This window comes from Anopheles marshallii, chromosome 3, assembly GCF_943734725.1.
Source record: "Anopheles marshallii chromosome 3, idAnoMarsDA_429_01, whole genome shotgun sequence".
Taxonomy (NCBI): domain Eukaryota; kingdom Metazoa; phylum Arthropoda; class Insecta; order Diptera; family Culicidae; genus Anopheles; species Anopheles marshallii.
Window position 1 is genome coordinate 51,896,830 of NC_071327.1, and position 14,559 is coordinate 51,911,388.

Sequence of the window (14,559 nt, forward strand, 5' to 3'; positions counted from 1 at the left end):
ATTGCATGCTTTTAGGCGCATATGAGATATTCTTATGGAACACATTGGGAAAGAAATGTTGCCGCCACATACTGTGTGACTACCCATAGTCTTTTCCTATTCGTTAATTCCAACAAAAAAAAAAGAAATAGATGCCAATATTTTGTCGGCTTTCGGTTGACATAAAGTTACACGTTCGTCGTAATGCGCGTGCGAATGCTTAGTACGGTTTCTCGGTGTGTGTGTTCTCTATCTCTACTTACCACGCCATATCGGTGAGCACATTCTTCCCGCTGAAGCTGTATATCCGTGGTGCTTGCGAGAAGAATCCACCCTGTCCGTTGAAGATGCCGTTCCACGAATTGAACAGGACGTCACCGCGGGTATTCACGACCGGCAGTTCACGATCCGCTATCCGCACGATCGAGTCTAGATTTTGTATTCTGTAAAGCAGATGGAGAGAGAGAGAGAGAGAAAGAGAGTGAGTGAGAATGAGAGCAAACAGAGAATAATGAAAGTGCTACTAATAAAATACAATTTACACCCGCTGATGAGTTCATTAATGGGCGGAAAATCATTTCAATTCAATAACATTTCACCCAATTCGGCGGTGCGCTTTCGGAAACCGTTCCGTAGAAGATAGTACACCATTTGGCACGCACGGAAACTCCCATGTGCCGGAAGTTTACCACCGCCCTGCCGATAGGGAATAGGGTATGTTACCTGGTGCCTGATCATAAGCAGGTCGCAAAACTTTGTCGTTAAACTTTGTGCACACGCACAGGTTCGCGTGGTGCGCGCCGGAAGTTGGAAAGTAGTAAAATGTTTGCGAAGTAGCAACCGTAAAGAGCATGAAATGTGTCAGGAAACACATCACTGGCACGCATACGCGTGGTGCGCACCATGAGTGCGGTGGAAAGTTTTAGCAAACAAAAAAAGAAAGAAGGAAAGGAAAAAAATAAATACCGTTCAACAAAACGCCCTTATGCTATGCACACTGCCTACCTTTAGGCGCTCATTTTTATGTTCACTTTTAATTAGCCGTATTGTGACCTCGAATGTCTCAGATTTCGCTCAAGCAAGATATAACGGCTATAAAAGTCATGTTGCCCCATCACCCGCGCGTGCGGGTAACGCGTGCTGGGAGTATATGCTTAGTCTAAATTGGTTCATTTTTGGGATTATATTCGGATTAACGTTAGCACCGGTATTAAGTTTGACGGTTTCAAAAATATAGCACCGTGTGAGTGGTTCTAGGGTGGGGTCGTAGTGCCAATTAACAGTGCTCCTTTCCGAGTACTTCCGGTCATTTCGTTTGGTTCATGTGTGTGTGTGTGCAGGGTTTGGAAAGCAAGCAGAAAGCTATGAGGCGGAGCAGCAGCAGACAAGGACGGTGTTAGCATTTTATGCTGGTACTATATATGTGAGAGGTATGTGAAAATTGAGTAATAAAACCTCCCCTTTCGTAGGGGGGGTAACGCCCAACCCCACTCACCTTCCATTATAAGGATTTTGGACTAGTTTGTATAAACTATGCTTCCCGTGTTTACCCGCCGGAGCTGATGCTTTGCCTATTGCGAACCGCGACGCGGAACATCCACTATGAATAATGAAATGTTTCAAATGCATTGTTGAAATATTAAAATCGGGGCAAGTTTTGCTTCCCACATGTATGTCCTCTCGTTCCCTTCCAACACCTTTCCACCGCTGCCAGTATTTAGCACAGCTCAGAAGACCGCGTAACCATTGCATAATGCATACACATGGTCGTACCACACGTGACCCAGTGCAAGAGGCAGAGAGAAAGCGAGAGAAAGCAAGGAAAAAAAGATTAGAGCTCCCTTTCCCCGGCTGGAAATTCAAAATAGTTGTATTTCGTAGCGTTTTTCCACACACGTAGCGAGACCCATGGTACCTGGTGTCTGACTGCTTTGGAATGTTTTCAGCAACAGTACACCGCATGGATCTGAACTTGCCTAGTGCAGACAGTTGCATAGCAGCTTTTTTTTTGTTACTTCTTCGCCTATCTTTGCAATTCCATTTTCTCTCCCTCCTCCTCTCCCTTCCATTGCAAACTGACCTCGATTTTCCACGTGCAAGCGTCTAGTGCACACATTGCACACCAGGTCAGCGCGGCATAAGCCCACCATAACACCTGAGGCGGCGCGAACGGATGTCGAAGATCGGTTGAGCTTGTTGGCCGTCGGCGTACGGTCAACCACTTGGTAGAAATGCAAAATGCAAAAGTGCATTCCGTGCTTTGCTGGAGTTTAATTTTCTCCCCGGACAACCTGTCGTGGCAGTGTGGTTGTGTGTGACTGTGTCTCTTTTTATGTTTGGTTCGAAAAGGGGTTGAGAATACCGGAACAGTTGGATGTGAGGAATGGAACGCGTTGCTGGGATGATATGTACGTGGAGCTTGTGAAATGCCTAAGATTACATCCATACAGGTCCAGGGCCATCCCGGAATTCACACAGTAAAAAGAGACAATTTTAATTTGTTGTAGATTAAAAATGAAGGGCTTAGCTTTCAGCATATGTGCTGCGGAATGTCCGTCACAAGACTAATGAAATACCTGGGAAAGTGAAGATATATGTTTTGTACGTAAAGGTATATAAGTAAGTGAAGATATATGTGCTATTTTTACAATTTGTACTATGGGAATGTAAATTAGTAGATAAGTCAGCAAGCTCTTCACTGAAATTTACTCACATAGGCTCTTATTGTCTCAATTTAGGTGGCAAAACATATTATATTTATCTATTTACATATTTATCATATACAAACAACCTTTTTACTTGACTTATACATAATTTCTTCAGTAGCCACAACTAAGCTGAAAAATATCCTCACGAAGCACATCCTCAACCAGCATCGGTTCTACATACTTATCAATTCAAACTTGAGAAGCCGCGTTCGGAAGAATCGCGCTCGCGGGATGGGTTTTATCGCGAGAGAAACCGCTACCGGCACCGGAGCAGGTCGGTCTATCGGTCGGTTGGCCAGATAATTTGCATTTTCATCTTGCACAGTCATAGCTGCAGTTCCCACGATCAAGTGGATGCACCCCAATGTCGTTTTACTCCCCACCCTGCCTCATCTACCCGAGTTATTCCTCCTCTTCTCAAATTCCCAATGAGCTGAGTGTTTGGTTTGATTTTGTGGTCGCTTTATCCCCGTACGTCAATCGATATCTCTGTGCGGCGTCTTCCAGAGACATTCTAACCGCGCGTATTTCTTACGGCAATGGACCGTCCTCGTGTGAGGGAATGGAATGAGGGACAGGTAGTTTAAATTTGTGTTTTGTCGCAACACATCCGATACTAGGCCAGCGCATTTGCAAACCCTACCCCTGTTGTTGAATACGTTACTGACGGGTAGCAGCAGTAGTAATAGTAGTAAGTGTTTCGATGTTCGATGCCCAAAATTGCATCCTAATTGGATTGACGTTGAGTGGGACTTTGGGTTCGGCTTCCGGTTGCCTGAAACAAGTGAAAGACACACACACACACACACACACACACACACACACACACACACACACACACACACACACACACACACACACACACACACACATGTGGTGTGGAAAGGCATGTGTTTCGTGCAATGGAAGACCCCTGTGGTTAGTGTTAATTTTATTATGGTCAGTCAGTTTTTGCAGATAAAATACGGCCTTGTCGATAGTGCGAGAGTGGGCACAATCGCTCCCCGTACGGTCATATACGACGATGCCCTGCAGCCTAACGGTTCCGATACTTATTTACTCTTCACACCTCGTTAGGAATGAAGTGCTGCATCCCTTTGGGGTGTTGCTTTGGGTGGTTTGTAGGTGGAAATCGAATCGATCGTACAGCTGAAAGATGGTACTGCCGTACCCGTCTCAATGGATGTTCGACGTGGCCATGGGTTCGAAATGCGCACTTTCCAACGTGGTGCAAAGCGAAGAGGATCAGTTTTAATTATTTTCCCATGGATCGTTGTATCGTTTGTTTACGAAAAGTGAGTCGGCATAACTATGTGTGTGCATTTTTTATTTAAAATCTACCAATCGGAACCAATTGGTCGAGATTTGGAATGAATTTTATACGAGGCAACTGTACGATACGACTGTCTGTAAGAGAATCGAGTGGTTTTGTGTATTTAAGCTGAACAAATTAGCGATATTATTTCAAAAAGTGTAATAGTTGAATGAGTAGTTGAATATAACATAAACCAATCCAATTCGTGCATAATTACATACTTTATGCACTGTTTTGTGAAAATTAATTAAAACTTTTGCTTTTAAGGCACAAAAAGCACATATTTTCTTACATACTTCGTTTAGGTTCGTCGTAAACAAGCCACTCTGGAAAGAGTTAATGAAGACGACGTACAAAAACGTCCAGTAAGCAGTTACATACATGCAGGGGTACAAATTGTGCCAGGGTTAAATTGATGTTTGAACCAGCGTGGTAAAGTATTGCATCAACAAAACTCGTTTAATTTAAATCGTCTGTTAGATTTTTTGTACCGTATTTGATGAATCACCAGGGCGGCACGGTAGTGCATTTAATAGAACTAACGATGGGAGATCCGGAATGGATTCTTGAATCTGCTCCGAAGCCGTAAAACCAGATTCAACTTTAAAATGAGAAGCCTAGTAAGAAGTTGACGCCGGATTTGACTCCGGAATACTGTTAGCTTCGGTGTTTAGTCCGGTGTTACTTTCGGTGTTAAATCCGGAGTATTCCGGAGTCAAGGTCGGTGTCTAAGCCGCAATCAACGGAGGAGTCAGTACTAGATTTGGAACCGTTTTTTTTTCTCAGCAGTGTTTGAAATAAAATTCAAAAGAGCATTTATCAATGTTTGAATGGTTTTCTAGCAGTTTTCGAAAGATTGTGCACCTATTTTCCATAGATTTTTAAGGACTCTACCGGGTTTTCGCAAGTTTTTGAGTAGAGGTTTCTTTGATTTTTTGTGAATATTGCTTAGGATTATTCATGGCATGGGTAATTTTACAGGACTTTTCTTTTCGTTGAATTTGTTAGAAATTCGTGTAGTTAATTCTGAAATATTGTGCAGCCAAGGGCAAATTAAATCAACGAAATGGTAGGCAAAACCCACTTGAGGTAGTAGCGCTAGTAAAGAAGAAAAAAGTAACACTGACATTTTATTTAAAAAAATGTATACATTACTACAGCAAAAATAATGTAAAAAACAGTTCAATTTTATCGCTGCAAGATTTTATCTAATAAAATAAGCTTTTTAATACGAAAAAATCAATTTTAATTTAAAAGGGCTCAAACATCAATTTGACCCTGACACAAGTTTTACGCCTAGATGTAGGCAACGGCTCGAACACGTGCTGGGTGGTATTTAAAATTTTACCGAAATTTCAATTATATCATTCACAAATGATATTTAAAATTTGGTCACCTTACGAATAGTTTCGTAAACAAAATTAAAATAAAAAATCGTTATGCAGATGGCAATTTTTAAGCAATCGGCAAACAAACATTTAAGAAGAAGGCATAAGATCCCTGAAATCCCTTGTTCCTCGTTGTTCCCCTTGTTCCTCGTTGTTGTGAAAAGAATTATTTCCCTTCAAGTAATTTAGCACAAAAGGAATAAATTTAGCAAGGAACTGTGAGCTCCACCAAATACCACACTCAATAGGTGCCTGTTTTCTTTTACCAGGTGCCACAATTTCCACGCTATACTATTTGCACCAACCGTTGCTATTGCCCACCCCCCCCACCAAAATGTGGCCCACAGTTATTGTATCGTATTGCATCGTTTTTGCCTTCCAAGTTCCAAAGGCACGTCTTGCAGGTTGACGAACATTTGGCAGGAATTGATATTTCGTTTTCTGATGTGGTTTGATTCATTTCAGCCATGCAAGAAGCGACCACATTTGTGCAGACCGACCCGCCACGCGCTACAGTCGGAGCCCGAAACTTAATGAAGCCATCCGGTGTGGTGTCGACGAGTCGGTGCGGAAAGCGTACCCGGGGACCGTTTCGTCGTACCGTTTCGCCGTACCTCATTTGGCGCACATCGCTGATCGGTGCGATCTGGTGCAGGATAAAGTTTTCGCCCGTTGTTAGTGGGATGGGCAAAACAATTCATCTCCCGTCCGGGTACGTGTGTGTGTGTGGTGGTAGTTTTCGGCACACAGTGCCAACCACTTACGGGTGTGGGAATTTTGTCTATAAATTCAAACTGTTTCTCCTTTTGTGGGATGCAAATGATAATAAAAAAATTGGCCAAAACCAACCACCCAGCCCAGTTGGTTTCGCTCACATTCGACGGATAATCTGTTCTGCTCGTCCTGCCTTGGACCGTTGCTATTTGGGGACGATCTTCCTGCCACCGTTTGTACTGGTGCTGGTGTACTGGGCGTGTGTTGTTGCAAAACAGCTTATCCGTCTGGTAAACGTATGCTGAACGAGCAGAAACGAGCTTGACTTGGCAGGGGGTTTTTTGCACGTGTGTATGTTTGGAGGGGGAAGGGGGCGGTATTTAAATCTGTTTTTCCCACCATTTCCCAGCAGCAACTAAACTAAACGTGACACTGTGGGTTGTCGTCCCACACGGAACGAACGTTTCTGCTCGGTAATGCAAAATATTCGCTAATTTTAGCGTAAGTTTCTCGCGTGGACGATTTGAGACGGGAAACCGGGTGGTCGCGGCCAAGGGGTAGCGGGGTCCCTTATCTCACGTTTTCAATTTTCCGAAAAATACCTCCCGAAAGAAGGGAGGGAATTACATTCGACACTATTTGGCTGTTTGGGTGCCGGCTTTGGTGGCGGTGGCGGAAATGGTGCCGACTTTGTTTCCCCGACCCACCGAGTCGAGTGATTAACATTTTGTTGCAGTGAAAGTTTATTGTTGTGCGTCGCATGGGAAAACAGTGTGTTAAATAATGTGCTCTGTTTAGAGGAAAAGTTAAATCTAACTGTGAGCGAACGAGAGTGGGTCTAAATAGATGAAAACGGATGACATTCGCAATGAGATTCGAAGGCACTGGGAAATGGTAAATGAGTTTAATTGAAATTTCACACAAATGTTGCAAATTTTAAAACGAATTTGAATAGCTTTTGAATTGAAGCTGCGGTGAGATTATTCGGTGAGCAAATGTAACTTTCGGAACGAAAGTTAGCGGATCATTTTATCCGTTTGGAGCAAAGCAAAAAAAAAAAGGAACAACTACTCAGCGGGCGGCAGTAACCGTACCCAAAACCGGTCCGTTGATTAATTAGGTGCCGGGTTTGGTTCGGTCGATAGGGAAATCTCATCCGTTCCCGTACTCGGCTCGCTGCGTTGATCGTTTTTGCTGCTGTTTTGTACTTGTAGCTGTCGAAAAACGACCCACGGGAGTGGGAGAGAAAAGGATTCCAGTGGGGCAGGTTTGGAAAAAGTTGAGCTGGCTTTTTCTACCCAGCTTAATATGTATTTTCTCTTCCGGTCGGGGGAGTAGTATGGGCGCAGCTTGATCGACAGCATGCGGCTAACACCGGGCAACACCAACAATGCGTTGAAGTTTAATTAGAAGAATGAGTTTTCCCGGTTCATTTTCCTGGATTATTCTCCCACCGTTATCTTTTGCCTCTGTGCAAATATAAGTGGGTGAGCAAAAAAAAGCACACAAAAAAGCCGTAAATTGGTGAAGGATTAAAATACATTTACGGCTCGCATCGTAGCATTACGGTGGGATTATCATCCGCATCAGGAAAAAAAGAAATTAGCCGGTTATTGATATTGTGCGCTGTGTTAATCTAGTTAATGTTCACAATTTAACTGTGGTTACTATGGCGTTAAATGAGCGTGTGTGTGTTTGGCATTATTTTGTGAATTTGTTTTAGCTGGAATGTGGACATGTGGACGGCGATAGTGAGTAAATTGAATGGAATGTCTTCTTTTTTGTGTAGGATGAGTTTTTCGTATCGCAAGCGTATTCTAATTAAAATGTAGCGGATTCTGCAGCGTTGTTCATACATTGTTTCAAAAATTTTGATTGAGGGTAGGAACTCTTTCAGAAGCTTAAAATAAGATTTTCATCGGAGCGATTTTATCTTAAGAAAAGCGCTTTATCTTCCAGCTGCCAACCGAGGATTTTTCAAAGAAATTGTAAATTAAAAAAAAAACTTATTGAAAGAAGCTGATGACACTTGAGCAAATGAGAATAACAATCATTAGTTGAATTTCTTGAAGCATTACTTAATTTTATATTAAAATGTCAAAACATATGATTTTTTGCATTTCTGGCTATTGGTTTATTCTTTGAAGTCGGATTTATGTCAATTTCACTTGACAGAACTTGTAGCAAAATCTCATTCGGCTTAAGCCCCGGACACGGAACAGTTCAGCTACAGGTAAATGAAGTTCAAATAGCAAGTTCAGATCTGTTAAGCATGTAGTGTTAAGATTTAAACATGTGTCTTTTCTCAAGAATGTATACTATGTTTGGATGTAGTTTCGTTAATTGTCAAAGAGTAGTACGTTGATAGTAAGCTATAATTAGTTGAAGAGGGTTTTGCAATTTTAAATATAACATAATTTCAGATAAAACTAATAAATGTAATGTAGCCATCATAGACACATGGTTTGAGTAAAACGGAGGGAATTAAGTTGAAAACAATTAAAAAAACGTTTAATTAACAATTCACACAAAAAAAATATGAAAAGATTTCATATGGATAAAACTGCCGGGATAAAACAAAATCCAAGGATGCCTGTGATACTTATAATAAACGTCAACGTCGATCGCAATGTGGATGGAGACGCCCGGTTATTAACAATTAGTGGCGAGAATATAATGGAGACGCCTGGTATCTGACGGCTGATAGAACGAGTGTAGTTATCACATGAATTGAATTACCTATTTCCAAAACATTTCAAAATAAAGTGTTTAGTTTTCATAGTTGAGTTATTTTTAGTGTTTTTTGCATAAAAATTTCATAAATTCTCAGTTATGAAAAAGAAAAAAATCTCAATATATACGAGATTGACCGCTTTTCCCGGCCCGGTGGTGTCCTGGTGGCTCGGATTTAATCGGCAGGATCGGTCGAGGAAAGACAAGAATGTTGTGCCTCCAATACAATTTTTAAACCTTCAATACAATTGAAAATGGAAATTCGTTCGCTAATTAACAATAGCTACAGTACGAGTAACTACTTTATTTCACTCATTACTGCGCCTGAAGAATTTGACACGAAGGCATTCGATTGATTAATGAAATGCCTTTGTAGGCGTAATTTCTGTCAAACAGTATTACTTCGTGTAAATAAAACGACCTAAACTATGTTTAGCCGTACGACAGTGTCAAACCATTGCTTCTATGAATGTTGGTAGGCTTTTTGAATGGCAGTAGGCATGTGGATAAATGTGATTGGTCCACGGTGAAGAATGTTGTAGATTGTTTTACGCATTTCGAACATTGTTTCGTTTCAACCCTCGCGCATACCAATACACAAATGATGGTAATTCGTACCAATGATCTGATATACCTCTTCTTAAAATAAGCGAAAAAATGGAATAAAGTCATTCACACAAGTACAGCCATGGTTCACTTGATTCGCGGCATTAAGCTATGAAGTGGTGTTTAAGTTTAGCCTCGTTGAGCTTTCGAGTTCACACAAGACGATTGAACAGATGTGAAAGAAAGGAAACAAACAGACTGAGAGAACCATTTCAAAATAAACGACATTGACGCTAAAATCGCCCACTCACACACATTCCAACTGGCGGGCGTGCGGATTTTATTTGATTTACGTGATTTAGCGTCCAGCAGGGAGATTCCGCCCCCGGAGGTACGAACGCCCTCCCAGGGATTTCGATGCTCTCGATGTGATTGCGTTAGAAGTTTCTGTGCCGATTTTGGAGCAGATCCAAATCCAGCACAGATTGGCGAACGAATTTAGTTTCGCGCGATGGAAAAACAAACACACCGGCGTCGTGGGAGTGCGAAGCAGCATTTCTCAAACGTTTTGTCCGAGCTGTGTGAACAAGGATGGTTGGTGCGAAAGGAAATGGACACACTTACCTCGACGAAAGGAAAGCCCTAAACGTTCCCAGGAGACCGGCTCGGCGGGCTTGTCGATAGCAGGCGAAGTCCGCGCCACGGATGCCCTGCATGTCGCCCGGGTACGGTTCGTTAAGTGCTGCCATCCGCAACTGAAACGTGGTGAATAGAAAGAGAGGAGTGAGAGTAGGAATTAGAAAAAAAAGAATCCTCACACAAACACAGGGTCGCAAGTACACAGCAATTGACCGAAAGGCCAGCAAATTAAGTCAGAAAACGCGATTGCAACGCAGCGAATAGTTGTAGACAAATAAAGCGAAGACTCCAGTGTGAAGACGCAGAAAACGGACGATTGGAGAACTTGCCATCGAGGTGGCTCTTGAGCTGTAGCATTTTCGTGGAAAGTGTGCAAGAAAAACACCTCGAATAGGCAATCATTCGCTTACTGGGAAGAATGCGGCACAATTGTAGGAGGAAATCAAGGACTCAGCAATGCAAATAAAACGAAAATGGTAGATAGGAATGGAGACAAAAAAAAAAAAAACTTTTTCCTTCTTAAAAATGGAATAGAATTCCGTTCCACTTTACTCTCTCGCCGTCAGTGTGCCTTCGGAGCATGTTTCGAGGAAATAATCAAATTATCATAAAAATAAAGATTTTAAAACGAACGTCAGGGTAAAACTTGACAACTTGGCGTAGGGGTGTAATAGGAAACGCAGGAAAAGGGCAAGACGTGGCAGAACACAAATAGCACCCACCGCACTGTCCGCGTCTTTCCACTGTTTGCAACTGGATGAAAATTGACCGAACCGTTCTGGGTGGATAAGAGCAATCAGCATTTCAGCCAATTCAATCGATCCGAACGTTTTGCAGCTTCAATCATAATGGGGCACCCCGTGACCGGGCTCATCACTTAGTCTGACCTAAGCGAAAGAGCGTGGATTTGGTACTGGAGAAATCAAAATTAGGAACCGATTCTGTTTCGCAAGGAACGGTGCAAAGTGACCCGCTGGTGAGATGAAAAATGTGGCAACGGTAGCAAATTGTTGTTTTGCGTAGGACAAGCGTAGGACGATGGAGACGAATCGGTGCGGTAAAACGGGGGTCGAACATTTCGTTAAGGATTGGAACGTTTTTAACGATGCTCTATTGTTAGCAGTTTGATTTGGATTATAATTTAATTACAGACGGTTTTTATAAAATCATCATTACGATTTGGTTTTGAGATTCATGTAAGCCAGGATGTTTAATCAAAATTACATTTGCGATGAGAAGGAAATTTGTGTCATTTTAGCAATCCTTTTAAATTTGTTGACAATAATTCAAAGCTTGCGCGGTTTCATGATTCAAATAATTAAATATCTATTTTTTGAACTTTTTTTTGCAGATGAAACTTCAAATTTATAAAAAAAAGATCATGAATTGTTGTTATTTAAGGTGTTAAGGGGAATAGTTTTAATTACAGATTTTAATATTGTTTAATGATAAATTAATTTATGTTTTAATGTGATTTTTATATGTTATTTACGTAAAATAGTAGCTTTTGCTAAGCGTTTTGCAACTATAAAATGAAAAAAAAACAACAAGTCGAACAATACGAAATATTTTTAGTTAACAATTGTTACTTTTATTATAAAGGGAAATAGGCTCTTATTTTAATATGAACATTCAAGCTTGCCGTAACACATAAATGATGTCGGACTATAGTAATACTTCGACATTCGACTTATGGCCCTAAGATAAGATAGTTTTGTATCTAAATTCACTTAAACGCATTCTTCTGCCCAAAAAATTAAACTCAAGCAAAATTGTACCAGTTTTCAAATCTTTTAAAATATACGGCCCAGCCGTTCTTACGCAAATTAAAATAAGTTATGACTCGTTCACAGTTTAATTGCAGCAAACCGTAATTTTCCAGAATAATACCAGCCATAACATCAGCGAAGATCAATGACGAATGATAAGCCGGTCGCGCCGCCTTGCAATTGATCTTTAAATATTTTCTTATTTGTATTTGTTGTGTGTAAATACATGCTTGTTTAAGCAAATTTTGATATTTTCTTCTTTAAAAAGTCTATTAACAAAAACATCCACCACCATGGCGAAGAAACTGTTTGGTTGTTATGGACGATATGGGATGCACCTGCAAGTATGCAGTGCTGCTATGGCTGTCATTTTCAATGTGCTATTGCTTCGATTTGAAGGCAAATCCGTATAAATCCTTTGATGGGAATAAAGATTGACTTTTTTTTACAAAACTAATTTAGCAGTTGGTATTCGAAAATAAATAAACTAAAAATTCGCTAAATAATTGTCTAATGTACAGTTTTTGTTTCAGCTTCATTAACTTCCCGTTGGCTAATTGCCAAAAGGGTTGGATTGCTCATTGAAACAGCCCACTTTGAAAATTGAGCAAAAACTGATAAACTATATGGAAAATGTGTGTTCATAGAAAATGTTGATTAGCTGTAGACTAGCGGATACAACAATCCAATGTGCAAACTAACAACAGCTTTACAGAGCTTACACGAATTGGTCATGGAAAAAGTGCCCTAAGTAAGCGGGAAGGTCAGTAATTATGCAATTATCTAACTATTAATCAACTTGTTGTGAGAATTATGTGTAAAATTGTCGCTCATTAAATGATCGTGTATTTGACTTGCAGAACCACTGGTATTATACGATTTGATTCGCACACTAGCCTTTGGGGACCTTGCCCTTTGTCAAAGGGTAAGATTGCTCTTTCGTTTCGTTGCGACAGTCAACCATTGAGAACGGGTTAATGATGTTTGTCACCGGGAATTGAAAATTGAGATCACAATCCCACAATGGCAGGGTGGAGTTCAGTAATGAAATCGCATTTAATTAAAACTGAAACTGAAAATTACATCCATTCTTCTAGTACGGCGTGGTGTAAGGGTTTACGAATCTGGGCTACAAACAAAAAACAAAAGGTCCACCACTCGTTTCACTGCGCGTGTCAATGGGTAATTGCTCATTTTCAATTATGCGTCAAGCACGGTTGAATCATTTCGAGGTCTTCGGGGGTGGTCGGTTACCCTCCTTTAATAATGTCGCATTGTGGATTGCTTTTGAATGAAATGAAATGTGTAAAAGGAATAACAGTAATCGATTATTTAACACAAAACGAACACACACACACACGGATGTTTTGCCGTGTGCTTAAACGCTGCATTGCGTTGTAATCATCCGCTCTCGTCTGGTGGAAAGGTAATCATCTCCCGGTACTTTATCTGTTTCGTAGAAAGGGAGAAAATAAATCATCCCTTAATCGCCTATCATCGTCAGCAACAGCACCCCGGAACGATGTGAACGTCCAACTGTGGGGAAACGTACTACTTCTACGGAGAAGTGGTCTATGGGTTTCGAAAAATTGTACACCACCACCCCGAATAGCCACTCGTAGTGGAGCATCGCGTAAAGCAATACGAAATACGGTACACGATTTCGGTTATAAAATTACGATTATTATCATAAATTACGATGGTAATAAATGTTGCGGGCCGTGAAGGGAGGAACGATACCGCTGGTACAAATCGTACCAGGCAAGTGGAGTTTGCCGCCATTTTTCTGCTCAATATCATTCGGATTGTGTGGCAGCTTCCTCAGCGCTCCAGATCGTGTGCCTGAAGGTAGCGAAATGATCTTTGCGCTGCACTGATTGTCTTTCAGTGGTGGACGCGCTAGACTACTTCCAAAGAGGATGTTGGCAATCAACCGAATCCCGTAGAAGCGCAGAAAGGAAATGGAGCAATGACGCACAAGAAATGGCAAACGAAATGAATCCACCAGCTACAGGTCAGCATTAGCTTCCGGGATTTCTAGGGGGGGTTTATTTTTGTCTCTTTATTCTTGTGTTTGTGTGTGTGTGTGTTTTTTTCGGTTTGTTTGCTTTTTTGCTTGTCTACTTAATCCATCTAATGGGCGGCACACACTTGCCCGGATTCATCGACTTGTGCATTGCTGGAAATGCTTAAGCCAACCTCACTCGGTTGGCCCTAACAAATACACGAACATAAAGCATTCCACTTTTCTAATAATCTCGAACGAAGAGGAGATTTATTTAAAGCTAATTTAAGTGCGCTGAATTCTTCTCCCGCTTTTGCCCTGAGGATGAACAATGCATTTTGCATGGAGCCGCCTGGCCGCTGGTAGAGATGAAGTACTGGGCGCCTCCATTTCTCGTTCGTTGATGTATCGCGTATATTTCATTAAATATTTGCGAAAAGTTCATCGAAGTGTAAGGAATGTTTTGTGCAGCAAAGCGCGGTTGAAACTAACCTTTCGGGCGCATGTTGACCGTTGGGAAGCGTGTAAATCGTACTGCTATAAGGGGGCGGGAAGCACAACGCGGCATGGTGCAAGCCCGTGCAAACTAATCAAACAGAAAGCGAACGGCAATAATCACGACCACCGGGGGGCATAATGCTATTATTCAGCTTCGAGCCAACGAAGGAACGTCCGAACGCTGGCGAGAGTAAATAAGACAAAGGCAAAAAACAACGAGTAGCAAAATGGAAGCGCCTGGTTGTTCATCGTCGTACGCTGGTGA

At 41.5% G+C, this 14,559-nt stretch overlaps 1 protein-coding gene across 1 annotated transcript in view; it reads right to left on the reverse strand.

The window, feature by feature from the left end:
* Positions 1 to 14,559, reverse strand: part of LOC128712791 (collagen alpha-1(XVIII) chain) — a 139,244-nt gene that overhangs the window by 4,795 nt on the left and 119,890 nt on the right. Inside the window, exons 21-22 of the mRNA XM_053807664.1 lie at positions 10,008 to 10,138; positions 243 to 422 (exon numbers count right to left, since the gene is read on the reverse strand). Coding sequence (XP_053663639.1) covers positions 243 to 422; positions 10,008 to 10,138 — 311 coding nt within the window. The remainder of the gene's footprint in view (positions 1 to 242; positions 423 to 10,007; positions 10,139 to 14,559) is intronic.